General features: G+C 39.0%; 1 protein-coding gene across 14 annotated transcripts in view; it reads left to right on the top strand.

Moving 5' to 3' along the window:
• The window catches only part of KIF21A (kinesin family member 21A), a 184,673-nt gene that overhangs the window by 117,119 nt on the left and 53,572 nt on the right, over positions 1-13,982 (top strand). For all 14 annotated transcript variants that reach the window (XM_043496647.1, XM_043496633.1, XM_038406479.2 and 11 more), the window contains 8 exons: positions 1,312-1,500; positions 4,853-5,052; positions 5,296-5,403; positions 5,893-5,961; positions 6,085-6,299; positions 9,331-9,484; positions 9,983-10,180; positions 12,346-12,447. In XM_043496647.1, coding sequence (XP_043352582.1) covers positions 1,312-1,500; positions 4,853-5,052; positions 5,296-5,403; positions 5,893-5,961; positions 6,085-6,299; positions 9,331-9,484; positions 9,983-10,180; positions 12,346-12,447 — 1,235 coding nt within the window. The remainder of the gene's footprint in view (positions 1-1,311; positions 1,501-4,852; positions 5,053-5,295; positions 5,404-5,892; positions 5,962-6,084; positions 6,300-9,330; positions 9,485-9,982; positions 10,181-12,345; positions 12,448-13,982) is intronic.

The raw sequence follows: 13,982 nt of genomic DNA, 5'->3' as shown, positions 1-13,982 counted from the left end.
AAACACTAGGTTAATTTGCTTCATTCTGAAGAACACCATGGATGAGGATGAGGTAATATCCAGCACCTGTTAATTTAGCTGTTTTCAGAGTTTAATTCTGAAATGATGAAGCTTATAAGACGACTTCATTATGAAGAGACAGAGGCTTCCTATATAGAGATGGTACTTGGCACAAAAAGCTGGTATAGGCATTACACACAAATCAGGATTTACCCTTTATGAGCACAGAATCTGGGGCTCAGCCCAGCCCAACAATCTGGCTCATGAGAAGTAGGCCGGGGAACACACCATGCATATCGATTCTTTTCTCATTGACTAACATTCAACAAGAACTTTAAAAGGGCCCCAGAACTTGGCGTGTCCCTGGCTGACCGCTCCATTTTGGAGCACAACCACAGAAGCCAGGGCCCATTGGCTTATAAACCTAACACTGCAGTCAGGACTAGGGGACCCTCTTGCTTTGATTGAGACAGCTCCTCTCTTCTCTCTGGAGGTAGGATATACCTTTTCAGCAGCAGGGTTGGGGGTGAGTGAGGGGCACCCCAAGATTCACTAACCAGTCAAGACTTCCTCCCTACGCTCTCCTGAGCTTGCTATTGGAAGTTTCTGCAGCTTTGGAGCTGAAGAAACTCTAGCTGACTGTGTGAGCGGAGCACAGGGAGCGACATGGTGTCAGAGATGGGAGTTGAGGGTAGTTGATGGGAGTTGTGAAACAAAAATAGCGCTAATCTGACATGCACAAACTTTTGTCCTACTAAATTCCGTATTTCACAGAATTGGTGTGGTGAGCAGGAGGGCATTGTTTTGTATATTTCTGGATCTCAAAAAATAGAATTACCCAGGTGGAGATCCAGCATCTGTTTTTCTGTCAGGGTTAAAAAATACTCAAAATCCTTATATGCACAATCACATATGCAGCACAAAATTATACATAAACAAGCATTAAACTCCAAATGAGCTGTGACTGTCCAGAATGTGTTCATTTGAGCATGACAGATTTTGCATGTCAACCCAAAATTATTACATGATCCAAGCATATTAGGTGATACAAGTTTTTTGAGGCATGTGACATTTGTACAACTCAGAAGAGTATGGCTATTTTTGCCAGGTTGGCCCCAGTGTTTGGTAGTTTATGCCAAATATTTTGGCTTTTCAAAATCCTTGGCTTTTGAAAAAAATGCTTTCATACCATTATATTTTGATTACCCTAAAGTTACAGGAGGTATCTGTCTAGATGTTTATATGGCCCTTATTGCCATAGAATGTGAGTGCCTCCATTTTTAGAATCTAATTTTTCTTTTTTTCTTTTAGAAAATTATCAGGCAGATTTAGCAAATATCACTTGTGAAATTGCCATAAAGCAAAAGCTGATAGATGAACTAGAGAACAGCCAACGAAGACTACAGACTCTGAAAAAGCAATATGAAGAGAAGCTAATGATGCTACAACATAAGATTCGAGACACTCAACTTGAAAGAGATCAGGTTCTTCAAAACCTGGGTAGGACTTACAACTTTATTTAAATCATTTTACTGCAGTATCTTCAAGACAAATTATTTGTTACTTTCCGCCTATACATATAAGTTGATACTGCATCAAAAGTGTGAGGTGAAATCATTTGAAAACTAGCTGCTAACTAGAGTCATTTTCTAATCTTTGTTAATTTTTCAGTTTTAATAATACTGGTTTTTAAGTCTTTATTACTGTTTGGTACTAGGGATAGGTGAACACGTATTTTCAACTTCTCGCAAGTTCTGACTTTGTTTCACATAGTTTAGTACTTGTATTCAAATAAGTTTCTCTTTCCTTTTCCTTTTGGTCACGCTAAATAAGAGAAGAACCAAAACCACAACAGAATAGTTCAGTGGTGCAATCAGTGCTCTAAGCCCTTGTCATGTTTTGGGGTGTAATCCAGACTAATGAGAGGTTGTGCCACTGCTTGTCCTGTAACCCTGAGTGCCTCACAGTGCTCTGCTGAAGTAGCTCCCTGTCTGGATGCTCCCAGCCAGCAGACAAGACACACTTCTGCTGGCCAACTGACCCCAATATATCCCCAGTACTGAATTTCATCAAAACCCTTTGCCCTGAAATGTCCAGCCCCTTCCTAGAACATTCAGAGGAGTAATAAAGTTTGTTGCTTCTTTAAAGAGGCAAAAGTACAGCAGCTTGTTGTTAATAATCATTTCAAGTCAATCCCAGCACTGGGTTGATTTAGAATAACAATAAAACAAGTTTATTTAATCAAAAAGAGAAAGTTTTAAGTCAGTTCAAGTAGAAGGGATAAAGTCAGAATGGTTACAAGCACTTAAAAGTAAAATACACTTTCTAGTGGCCAAGACTTAACTCCACAAGCTAGAGCGTTGGTTCACGGTAGAGAACCTTCCATAGAAGAATACAGTGCTGGTTTCCTTTGTCTTCCTTGGTGAAAGATCTTTACCTAAGCAGGTTTCTCACCTATATTCAGTTCAACCCCTTGGCTGAAGGCCCCATCTTTCTCAGCTTGCAAGAGCTCCGACCCTATGTGTCTATCCAGTGATGGATGCCAAGATGGGTTCTTCTTTCGCCTTATATCTTCCCAAACTCACTGTTTTGTCCCCAGATTCAGGATGATCTCCTGCTGTTCTTCCCATCCTGTGGACTTCCTCTTCTCCTTTTGATTCATATGTAAATAGGACTTCTATTGTTTTATTCCAAAATGCTACCTTTTCTCCTGTCTGGGGGAAAACCTGTTTCTCCCTGTGTTTGGTCTCAGACTTTAAAGCATAATATCATTGAGTATCCATATTTTCTCATTTAGTGCTAATACATATGTTTCACAATGATATTAATCACTAGTGTCTCTTTGCTTTCAGAAAGGATTTTACTGGCTACACTTTTATAGTACAGTAATATTTTGTATAATCAGTGGATTCAGTTACTTATCATTTGAAGTTCAGACCTAGTAAACCATGGAAATGTATTCTCATATAAAGTTCCTTTTCTTCTTCTTGGAAAAGACACCCTGTGATCTGGTGAAGACCTCATCCTGGTTCTTCCCCAACTTGTGATAGTTGAGTCATTACTTCCTCCCCGGTTAGCTTGATGGCTTTGTTTACCTTATGTGTAAATACATCTTCACTGTGTCTGCCTGATGACCAGGCTGGCGAGCCAAGCAAATACATACTCCATTATCTAGGAAGACTGTCCTTGTGCATTGCTTGCCAAATACATACTAAGAATATAATTCTAGCACATATCCATAGCTCTTTGTACACACCCCATACATTCATTGCACAAGAATATTAATGATCAGTGACTTATTAGTTTTCCAGTGATATCTTACATGATAGCTTTTAGATACAGATTATGACGACCATGTGATAAGTGCAGTGAGTATGTCATGCCTGACAAGAGCTCCTGACACAGAATAGTGACCCACAAATGGGCCTCTGTGTCACAGCCCTGATTTAAGTGATGGATGGCTGATAAACTGCCACTTTATTTTGAATAACCCACAATTTAAAATAATATTTTAACTGTTATACAGGAAGTGTTAACTTTATTCTGCTTTACTCAAATTTTATTTACACATTCATTTTCAGCAATGCTGAGCAGTTCCAGCCCCCATGGGCTTCTGAAGGGCTTAGGAGTGCTTGGCATTTTTGAAAATCGGTCCCAAGGTGTTGCATGTTGCAAACACCTCAGAAACATAGGTCATTTTTGAAAATGTTGGCCGTAACTTACATCGGTGAGCTCTTCCTGTGTCCACTAACCACACCCACCATTTTTAAGCCCAAGCAGATAACTGGACACACTTTAAATAACAGTTACAGTCCTGGTCCCTAAAACAGGGAGCTGGAGAAATAGCCTGATGTGTAGCTGCAATTAAAGGTTTGTTCTACAGCATCAGCTTGAGTATGTGAGTATCACGTATGTGGGCAACTGTTCTTTAAATAGTGCTGCCCAGGGTCCCAAGCTAATGCTCACAGTAATCAATGCAAGGACTTATTGCAAAGCATTGATTCAGTAGGCATTGAATTACATGACTTGTTCTTTGCTTCTGTGTGTTATACTTGGATTTAATTCTGAGGTTCTTGCTGGAAGAAAAAAAAAAAAAAGCTGGAGACTTTCCATGTACAAGTTATTCAGGTGTTATATGGAGAAAGAGAAATTCACTGCGTGTACCAAGCCAGAAATGATGGGTGCTTTTTCTGACCACATCACTACCAGCAGCAGCTTTCAGTGGTTTTTGATGATGTAAGAGGATCCGATATAGCTTGTGGGTCCTGAAACTTGAAGGGAAGAAGGCATTTTAATTTACACTCCCACAGACGCACAGATCTATTAAGTGCACCAATCATTTTGAGTTGAGTCCTTTAAGATTCTGTCAGTGTTGCTCTGTACATTGGCCAGAGAAGGTCAGAGTTGGCACCCACCATTAGTTTCCTGTTCAGATTTGCTTGAGTAAACTGTAATGTTGGGGGGGAGAGAAAAGTGAGAATAGAGTGCTTAGAGTCTCCGACTGCTGTGTCCAATTTAGACAATGTGTTCAGTAAAGCAGAAGGGAATTCTTAATTTGGTGATGTGCCTTCAGTGCAAGAAAACCAGAGGATATATTAAAATTAGAAACCAATTAAGGATATAAAGCTGATTGTGTTAGTACTTGATACATTACCCAAAGCTATAGCAGTCATCAACCCTGGGTAGAGACTTCACAGTGGTATGGAAGATAGAAGCAGAATGGCAAATTAAATAGTTAAAGCTGATTGGAGGCTACTGCCAGTAAGCTGCTGACTGCAGAGGTAACTCAGTATTGACAAAGTGAAGATATTCTCAACAAATTAGCAGATAAGAGTTCTCCTTTGTTATTTAGGTTCCGTGGAGTCTTGTTCAGAAGAAAAAGCAAAAAAAATAAAATCAGAATACGAGAAAAAGCTCCAAACCATGAATAAAGAACTGCAAAGACTTCAAACAGCTCAGAAAGAACATGCACGATTGCTTAAAAATCAGTCTCAATATGAAAGGCAGCTGAAGAAACTGCAGCAGGATGTGACTGAGATGAAGAAAACTAAGGTTTTTTTTAATTTGGTTAACATTTGATCAATGGGAAAGGGATTGAGAGCCATTTTCTTGCTCTCACGTTAAAGAAGAAAAATGTATCTCTGGGAGGAGGTAAATTACTGAAAGTACAGAATAGTAACAGGAGATTTATAGTATGAAGAAAATGTTGTTTACATGAGTGATGGGAGAATAAAAACATTTTGATTTAAAGTAAATGCCCTCTGTTAAGGTGGTTAAGAGATTGTTCCTGTGCAGGTTCGCCTGATGAAACAAATGAAAGAAGAGCAAGAAAAAGCCAGGATGACAGAATCTAGAAGAAACAGAGAGATTGCACAGCTTAAGAAGGAGCAGCGCAAGCGAGAGGTGATTTACAGATAAGATGTGAATGTTCATAAAGCTTTCCGTACAGTAGTAAACATGCTCATTATGATGTGGAATATGTCACATTTCTTCCTTATAAACACAAATCCCCTCCTCTTGCCATTAAACAAGATTTTGCTTGACATCTGATGCATTTTAGAAATCCTGCCTCCAGGCTTCAAGTAGTAACTATTACTGAAAACAAAGGCTCATTGTAGACAGAATTTTGCAAATAGCATTGGTATATCTGCCCATTTACCCCAGCCAAGTTATCTATTTGAGGGAGGCAAGTCAAGTATTGAAGTGTGTTTTCCCATTATAACCATTCTATCAAATAATGGGCAAGAAGATTTTGCTGCTAGGTTTACCCATTTTCACAACAGTTTTGCAAACCTATATTAGCATATATTGGACTTCTTTTTCAGTTTCAGGCTGCTAATGACAAATGTTGGAGAGAAAAATATTTGGCTTATTCATTGTTGTTGTTCACAGCATCAGCTCAAACTTCTGGAAGCTCAGAAAAGAAATCAAGAAGTTGTTCTACGCCGCAAAACAGAAGAGGTATTGTTTTACAGCACTGGTGTGTCCTATCAGATCATAGATGTTAGCATCATTTGTGGTCATAAAGTCGAATTTATAATGCCACAGGTGTTAGTAACATGTCTTGGTGTCCTGCTGTTTCAGGTTACAGCTCTGCGTCGACAAGTAAGGCCTATATCCGATAAAGCAGCTGGGAGGGTGAGTCGGAAGCTGAGTTTGCCTGACCATCCTGTTCAAGAACCAAGTTCTAGTGTGTCATCTGTAGACTATGATGGATCAAGATCAGCAGCACAGCAGAAGATGAGAATTCCTGTAGCCAGGGTCCAAGCATTATCGGTAACTGCAATGAATGGAACCAGGTAAAGACTAGGGCTGTCAAGCGATTAAAAAAATTAATTGCGTGATTAAAAAAATTAATTGCAATTAATCGTGCTGTTAAACAACAATAGAATACCATTTATTTTAAATATTTTTGGATGTTTCCTACATTTTCAAATATATTAATTTCAATTATAAGGCAGAATACAAAGTCTACAGTGCTCACTTTAAATTTATTTTTATTACAAATATTTGCACTGTAAAAAATAATTGTATTTTTCAATTAATCTCATATAAGTACTGTAGTGCAATCACTTTATCATGAAAATTGAACTTACAAATGTAGAATTGTGTACAAAAAAACCTGCATTCAAAAATAAAACTATGTAAAACTTTAGAGCCTACAAATCCACTCAGTCCTACTTCTTGGTCAGCCAATCACTCAGACAAACAAGGTTGGTTACAATTTGCAGGAGATAATGCTGTCTGCTTCTTGTTTACAATGTCACTTGAAAGTGAGAACAGGCGTTCACATGGCACTGTTGTAGCTGGCGTTGCAAGATATTTATGTGCCAAATGCACTAAAAATTCATGTCCCTTCATGCTTCAACCACCATTCCAGAGGATGTATGTCCATGCTGATGACGGATTCTGCTTGATAACGGTCCAACGCTTGTTCATTTTCATCATCTGAGTCAGTTGCCACCACCAGAAGGTTGATTTTCTTTTTTGGTGGTTTGGGTTCTGTAGTTTCCACATCAGAGTGTTGCTCTTTTAAGACTTCTAAAAGCATGCTCCACACCTTGTCTCTCTCAGATTTTGGATGGCACTTCAGATTCTTAGACCTTGGGTCAAGCGCTGCAGCTATTTTAGAAATCTCTCATCAGTATCTTCTTTGCGTTTTGTCAAATCTGCTGTGAAAGTGTTCTTAAAACGAACACGTGCTGGGTCATCATCCGAGACTGCTATAATATTAAATGTATGCAGAATGCAGGTAAAACAGAGCAGGAAACATATAATTCTCCCCCAAAGGATTATAGTCACAAATTTAATTGACACATTATTTTTTAACGAGCATCATCAGCATGGAAGCATGTCCTCTGGAATGGTGGCCGAAGCATGAAGGGGCATACAAATGTTAGCATATCTGGCATGTAAATACCTTGCAACGCTGGCTACAAAAGTGCCATGCAAACGCCTGTTCTCACTTTCAGGTGACATTGTAAATAAGAAGCAGGTATCATTATCTCCCATCAATGTAAACAAACTTGTTTGTCTTAGTGATTGGCAGAATAAGAAGTTGGATTGAGTGGACTGTAGTCTCTAAAGTAGGGGTGGGCAAACTTTTTGGCCCAAGGGCCACATCTGAGTGGAGAAATTGTATGCAGGGCCATGAATGTAGGGCTAGGGCAGGGAGTTGGGGTGCAAGAGAGAGTAGGGGGTGTGGTGTGCAGGAAGGGGCTCAGGGCAGGGGGCTGGGATGCAGGAGGGGTGCAGCAGGGGACTCAGGGCAGGGGTTGGGTTGCAGGGTGCAGCACGGGGGGCTCAGGGTTGGGGTGCAGGAGGTGTGCGGAGTGTGTGGGGGCTCGGCAGGGGATTGGGAGGCAGGAGGCATGTAACAGGAGGCTCAGGGCTGAGGGTTGGGGTGCGGGGTGGAGGGTGCAGGTGGGATTCGGGGTGTCCTGGCTCCATGCTGCTCCCGAAAGTGGCCAGCATGTCCGGCAGTGGCTCCTGGGGATGGAGGGTGTGCTGCCCTCGCCTGCGGGTATCACCCCCGAAGCTCCCATTGGCTGCGGTTCCTCATTCCCAGCCGATGAGAGTTGCAGAGGGCAGTGCCTGCAGGCGAGGGCAGTGCATGGAGCCCTCTTCTCCCATCCCTTCCCGGGGACATGGTGCCGGGCACTTCTGGGAGCGATGCAGGGCCAGGGCAAGCAGGGAGTCTGCCTGCTGGAAATCCCATGGGCCAAATTGAAAGCCCTGATGGGCTGGATCCAGCCCGCGGGCCATAGTTTGCCCTCCCCTGCTCTAAAGTTTTACACTGTTTTGTTTTTGAGTGCAGATATGTAAGCAAAAAAAATCTGCATTTGTAAGTTACACTTTCATGATAAAGAGATTGCACTTCAATACTTGTACGAGGTGAACTGAAAAATACTATTTCTTTTGTTTATCATTTTTACAGTGTATATATTTGTAATAAAAAATAATATAAAGTGAGAACTGTGCACTTTTATTCTGTGTTGTAACTGAAATCAATATTGAAAATGTAGAAAAACATCCAAAAATATTTAATAAATTTCAATTGGTATTCTATTGTTATAAGGGCGATTAATCACAATTATTTTTTTGAGTTAATCATATGAGTTAACTGCGATTAATTGACAGCCCAAGTAAAAACTAAACATACTTACTTATTTTACAATTTTACAATTTAGAGCAGACACTCCTATCTAGATAGATATTGTAATGGCTTCTATTTTACAGTCTGATGTCACTTCCTATTCCCATAAAATGGTCCTATGTCTATTAACTTTACCAGGAGCAGGATTGAGCCTGGCATATTGTTATATAGGGTAGAACAGTACAAAATGCCATTTCAGGACAAGTCATACTTAAAAATTTAAATTTTTTAAAATTCAGTTGCCATACTCAACAAAATGTCATCAGTGGTCCAGTTACCCATCTTATTCTTAAGAACAAATAACATATCAGGAAAACAAAAAATACAAATACAGTTACACTTACTGATGGTCTGGGATTTGTACTCTGAAGCACACTTACTTATTAAATTGAAACTGGTCCTCAGATGACAGAAGTTCCTTATAAATCATTGCTTGAATTTCCATGGTGCTGCCTTTGAAATGCTACAGGACTTGACATATGTTTTGACGTGCCAAAGAAGAACATCTGCAGAGGACTGATTACAAGGAGGTGGATGTGGAGTCAGGGTCTGCAAAAAAAAGTCATGTTGTCTTTAAACTTAATAATAATTTTGCATTGATAATTTGCAGTTTCAGAATCCAAACGGGACTGTGTAGTTACATTCAGTAATATGGCTCTCTGAATTAACCATAGGAAGAAATACCAAAGAAAAGGAACAACTGTCAGAGTTTATTCCTCAAAGGCAGCCAGGATGAAGTGGCAATTACTTGAACGCAAAGTGACTGACGTCATTATGCAGAGAATGACCATTTCCAATATGGAAACAGATATGAATAGACTACTTAAGGTAGGGTATTTATTATGCAATATCTTACATTCTATTGTATTAAAATAGCAGAAAGCAGATCCACTTTCTTTTATCAGTGGATTACTTGTTCATATAGGACCTGCCAAGGTGATTCAAAGCCCATTGAAGTCAATGGAAAAGCTCCCTCTGACTTGAGTAAGGCTTGGTCTAGGCCATAGGTCAGAGGTGCTTAACACCTTGTAGGCACAAGTGTATAAAGTGATTTATTGCCAGAAGTGTTTGAATCCTAGCGTAGAACCCAGAACCATCAAACTTTACTGAGATAAGAAACAAAACAAATATGTTGTAGGTGTCAGGATCTAAAAACACCATATGCATGTGTTGTCAAATACATTCACATCCTCCATTATTCCTCTCCCACTGCAAAAATGTAGACTGTGGTTACCATGTAACCAGAAAAGAACAAAAATAAATAATAAAAATTATATTTGACTTAAGTATCCAATCTTTTTATTTAAAATTTCTCTTGGAGAATAGCAACGTGAAGAACTTACAAAAAGAAGAGAGAAGCTTTTGAAAAAAAGGGAGAAAGTCATCAAGGATGATGGCGGAGAAGCAGACAAAAATGTCCATAACATCAATGAGGAGATGGAGTCACTAACTGCAAATATAGATTACATCAATGATAGTATTTCTGACTGCCAAGCAAACATTATGCAGATGGAGGAAGCAAAGGTAAGTCAAGTGCTAAGGTTTAGTAATAGTAACATGTACAACTAGGAAATTGCATTAGCCTTGAGAGTGTTTTATTCTATGGTGAATTTTGCCTTGGTATTTCATGTATTATGCAACCTACTCATTATATTGTTAAGTTAAAATATGTTGAGGGGATGGTTGATATAGGTAGTGTTTGTACAGTGGGGTTTTCAGATATAAGTATTACCTTTGATTATATAATGTAAGGTAACACTGCAGGGCCTTTTAAATGCCAAAGCTGATACGTTCCATTCTACTGACATTAAATACTATGGTTCTTGTGACAAAAGCTCACAAATGTAAATCCTCCTTCCACAGCTGGCTGTTAAAGGACAATCTGTTTCACATTCAGAATACACACTTTAAGTTGTACTTGATTATTGTCTTTTATATATGAGTATGTATCAATACTTCACTGTTAAACTGGGAGGGTGTATCTAGTGGGGTCCCGCAGGGATCAGTCCTGGGTCCAGTACTAGTCAATATTTTCATAAGTGACTTGGATAACAAAGTGGTGAGTAGGCTTATAAAATTTTAGATGACACCAAGCTGGGAAGGCTTGCAAGCAGTTTGAAGGACAGGATTAGAATTCAAAACAACCATGACAAATTGGAAAATTGGTCTGAAATCAACAAGATGAAATTCAATAAAGACAAGTGCAAAGTAATTCACTTAGGAAGGAAGACTCAAATGCATAGCTACAAAATGGAAAAAAAACTGGCTAAGTGATAGTACTGCTGAAAAGGATCTGGAGGTTATAGTGAATCATAAATTGAATGAGAGTCAGCAATGTGATGCAGCTGTGAAAAAAAAGGCTAATATAATTCTGGGTGTATTAACAGGAATGTTTATGTAAGATATGAGAAGTAATTGTTCTGCTATACTTGGCACTTGTGAGGACTCAGCTGGAGTACTGTGTCCAGTTCTGCAAGCCACACTTGAGGAAGGATGTGGACAAAGTCGAGGGGAGAGCAAAAAATTGACAAAAGGTTTAGAAAACTTGACCTGTGAGGAAAGTTTTAAAAAAAATCTGACATGTTTAGTCTTGAGAAAAGAAAACTCAGGTGGAATCTGATAAGTCTTCAGATATGTTAAGAGATGTTATAAAAAGGATGGTGATGAATTGTTTTCCATGTTCACTGAAGGTAGGACAAGAAGTAATGGGCTTACTCTACAGCAAGGGAGATTTAGATTAGATATTAGGAAAAACTCTCAACTATACAGTAAAGATCTGGAATAGGCCTTCAAGGGAGGTTGTGGAATCCCCATCTTTGGAAGTTTTGAAAAACAGGTTGGACAAACACCTGTCAGGGATGGTCTAGATTTACTTGGTCCTGCCACACAGCAGGGAGCTGAACTTGATGACTTCTCAAGGTTCCTTCCAGCCTTACATTTCTATGATTCTATAAACAGTTAAATTAGTTGTACTGTTGTTTTTGGTATAACTGTTACTCTGTACTTTTGGAATATATTATATTAATAGTGTAAAACAATCTTCTTTATCTTAAATTGTCAAATAAATATATTGTTCACCTTGATAGGCAGAGATGAAGTCATAGGAACTAGCTATTATAATTGTGTAGAAATGTGATTATTACCAGGAGCAGTGAAACCATCATACAGTTTGCCTCTTTAAATGCATTACACAGCAAAGTATTTTTTAACCGCCAGACAGAATTTTCTAAAACTCTGTGGTACAAACTGCATCATGCAGTCTAAACTATAATGTTTAGTACCTTTCTCAAAACCTCACCTTGACTTCTTCTTTTACAGGGTTGTTCTATTCCTGAATTCCTAGTTTACATTACTACATCAGTAACTTACACTATTCTCCTTATACCAGGATAATAGTTGCTTGAACTTTTGACCAACTAGCCAATATGATGCAGGGTCATATAATCCCTGTGGCATTAATAAAGACTTTTCAACCCAAAGTGGTTCCTAGGGAGTCTATAATGTTTAAAGATGGGATTTTCCAAAATGCTTTAATTAGGTTAAAATAATATATCTCATTGACTATCATTGTTTTTGAAAACCCTATCCTGAATCTTTAGTATTAATATAATTCATATCTTAAAATAACAGCACTTGTGTCATATGAATAGGATGTAAATTCCCTGACTTTTTTACTGTTGTGCATGTAGGAAGAAGGAGAGACCATGGATTTGTCTGCAGTGATTAATGCGTGTACGCTAACAGAAGCTCGATATCTTCTTGATCACTTCCTCACAATGGGCATTAATAAGGTAACACAGGGAGTAAAATAGTGTGCTTTCTGGTGAAGCATTTTGAATTGTACTTTACAGGTATTTGTATGTTGGATCTATAACATTTTGATTAAAACATAAAAAACGTATTTCAGGATGAAGTGTGCAAAAAATACTGCCAAATTATGAAATTCTGCATATTCAACTATGCTGCCATATCACAAATTGTTTCCAGGGAAAAGAACTGTAGTTTATTCTCTGCCTCCTGCCTCACGCAAAAAAATCAAGTGTTAACATCAGTCACTTTAAAGAAATAAGACAATTAGGAAACACACTACTAAGACCTATCGAGGCCATTTTTTTCAAAAATCGGTGTCTACGGCTAAGCTCCTAACTCCTTATTAAGACTCTTAAATAAGTGTGCTGATTTTCAAAACAACTGAGCACCCTGCAGCTCTCAGTGACTTCAGAGGATGGTGCTGGGTGCTCAGAACTTCTGAAAATGAGAAGCAGTTTTAAGGATCCTAACTTTAAGCAACTATTTCTTAGAATTGTAACTTAGCTTTTTTAAATAACAAAACTGGAGTTACTTATTGCTCTCTGGCTATTTTCCGTCCATATAACATACACATTTGATAAGACTTGTGGTTTTGAATTTAGCAAGATGACTTTTTTTCTTAATGTCTGGAATCCAGTGAATAATGACTTCAAAGTGAATGAGGTCACTGCATATTTTGTATTTTATAATCTATATTTAATAGCTACAGGTATATCTGCTTCCTCTCTTACATATCAGAGGTGTATCTAGAACATCAAATATCAATTGATATCTACTTCTTCTTCTTCGAGTAGTGTCCCTATGGGTGCTCCACTGTAGGTGTATGTGTGCCTCTGCACCTCTAATGGGAGATTTTTGGTAGCAGTGTCCGTTGAGTCCACACATGCGCTCTCCCTCCCTCGTGGTCTGCCTCGAGGCTATCTAGCACTGCGCGAGCAAACCCCTTGTAAACACTGCACCCCATATTCTTCACAGTAATCTTATTATGATGTATTTTATGCAAGACAGATTGTGTGAGGTGTCATTGGAAAAGTTATGATTTGCTGAATATGATTATCCTATTTGTATGCATATATCGTTTTTGTATCGGAAGTTATGACTGTTGACTAGCAGAAATGGGCTTATTCTGGAAAACACCCACAGTCAGCTTTTCAGGTACAACAATGAAGAAGCCAGACGGGGCTGATGGCCCATTAGCAAAGGCAATGGACTGTGGCATAGCTTAACCTTCCTGTGGGCGTTTTGGCCAGCCTGCAAGCAATGGCTGCTGAAACTCTACAAGGACATGTGACCAGACCACATGTCTCTGGACTCAGTATTGGGATGTCAGTATTTTTCTACAAACCGGTCTGGGCACCAAGTTTTGAAACAAAGGATTCCCGCCATATGCTAAAGCTATATAAGGCAGGGAGTGACATCATCTGTGAGTTCTTGACTCTCCACACAAGAAGACATCTGAAAACACTCAAGGAACAAAGACTGAACTGAGGGAAGAGCTGGACCCAGGCTAAAGGGA

The sequence above is a fragment of the Dermochelys coriacea genome, chromosome 1, assembly GCF_009764565.3.
Source record: "Dermochelys coriacea isolate rDerCor1 chromosome 1, rDerCor1.pri.v4, whole genome shotgun sequence".
Lineage (NCBI taxonomy): Eukaryota > Metazoa > Chordata > Testudines > Dermochelyidae > Dermochelys > Dermochelys coriacea.
The sequence above is the reverse complement of the archived record's forward strand: the minus strand, read 5'-3'. Positions and strand labels throughout refer to the sequence as shown.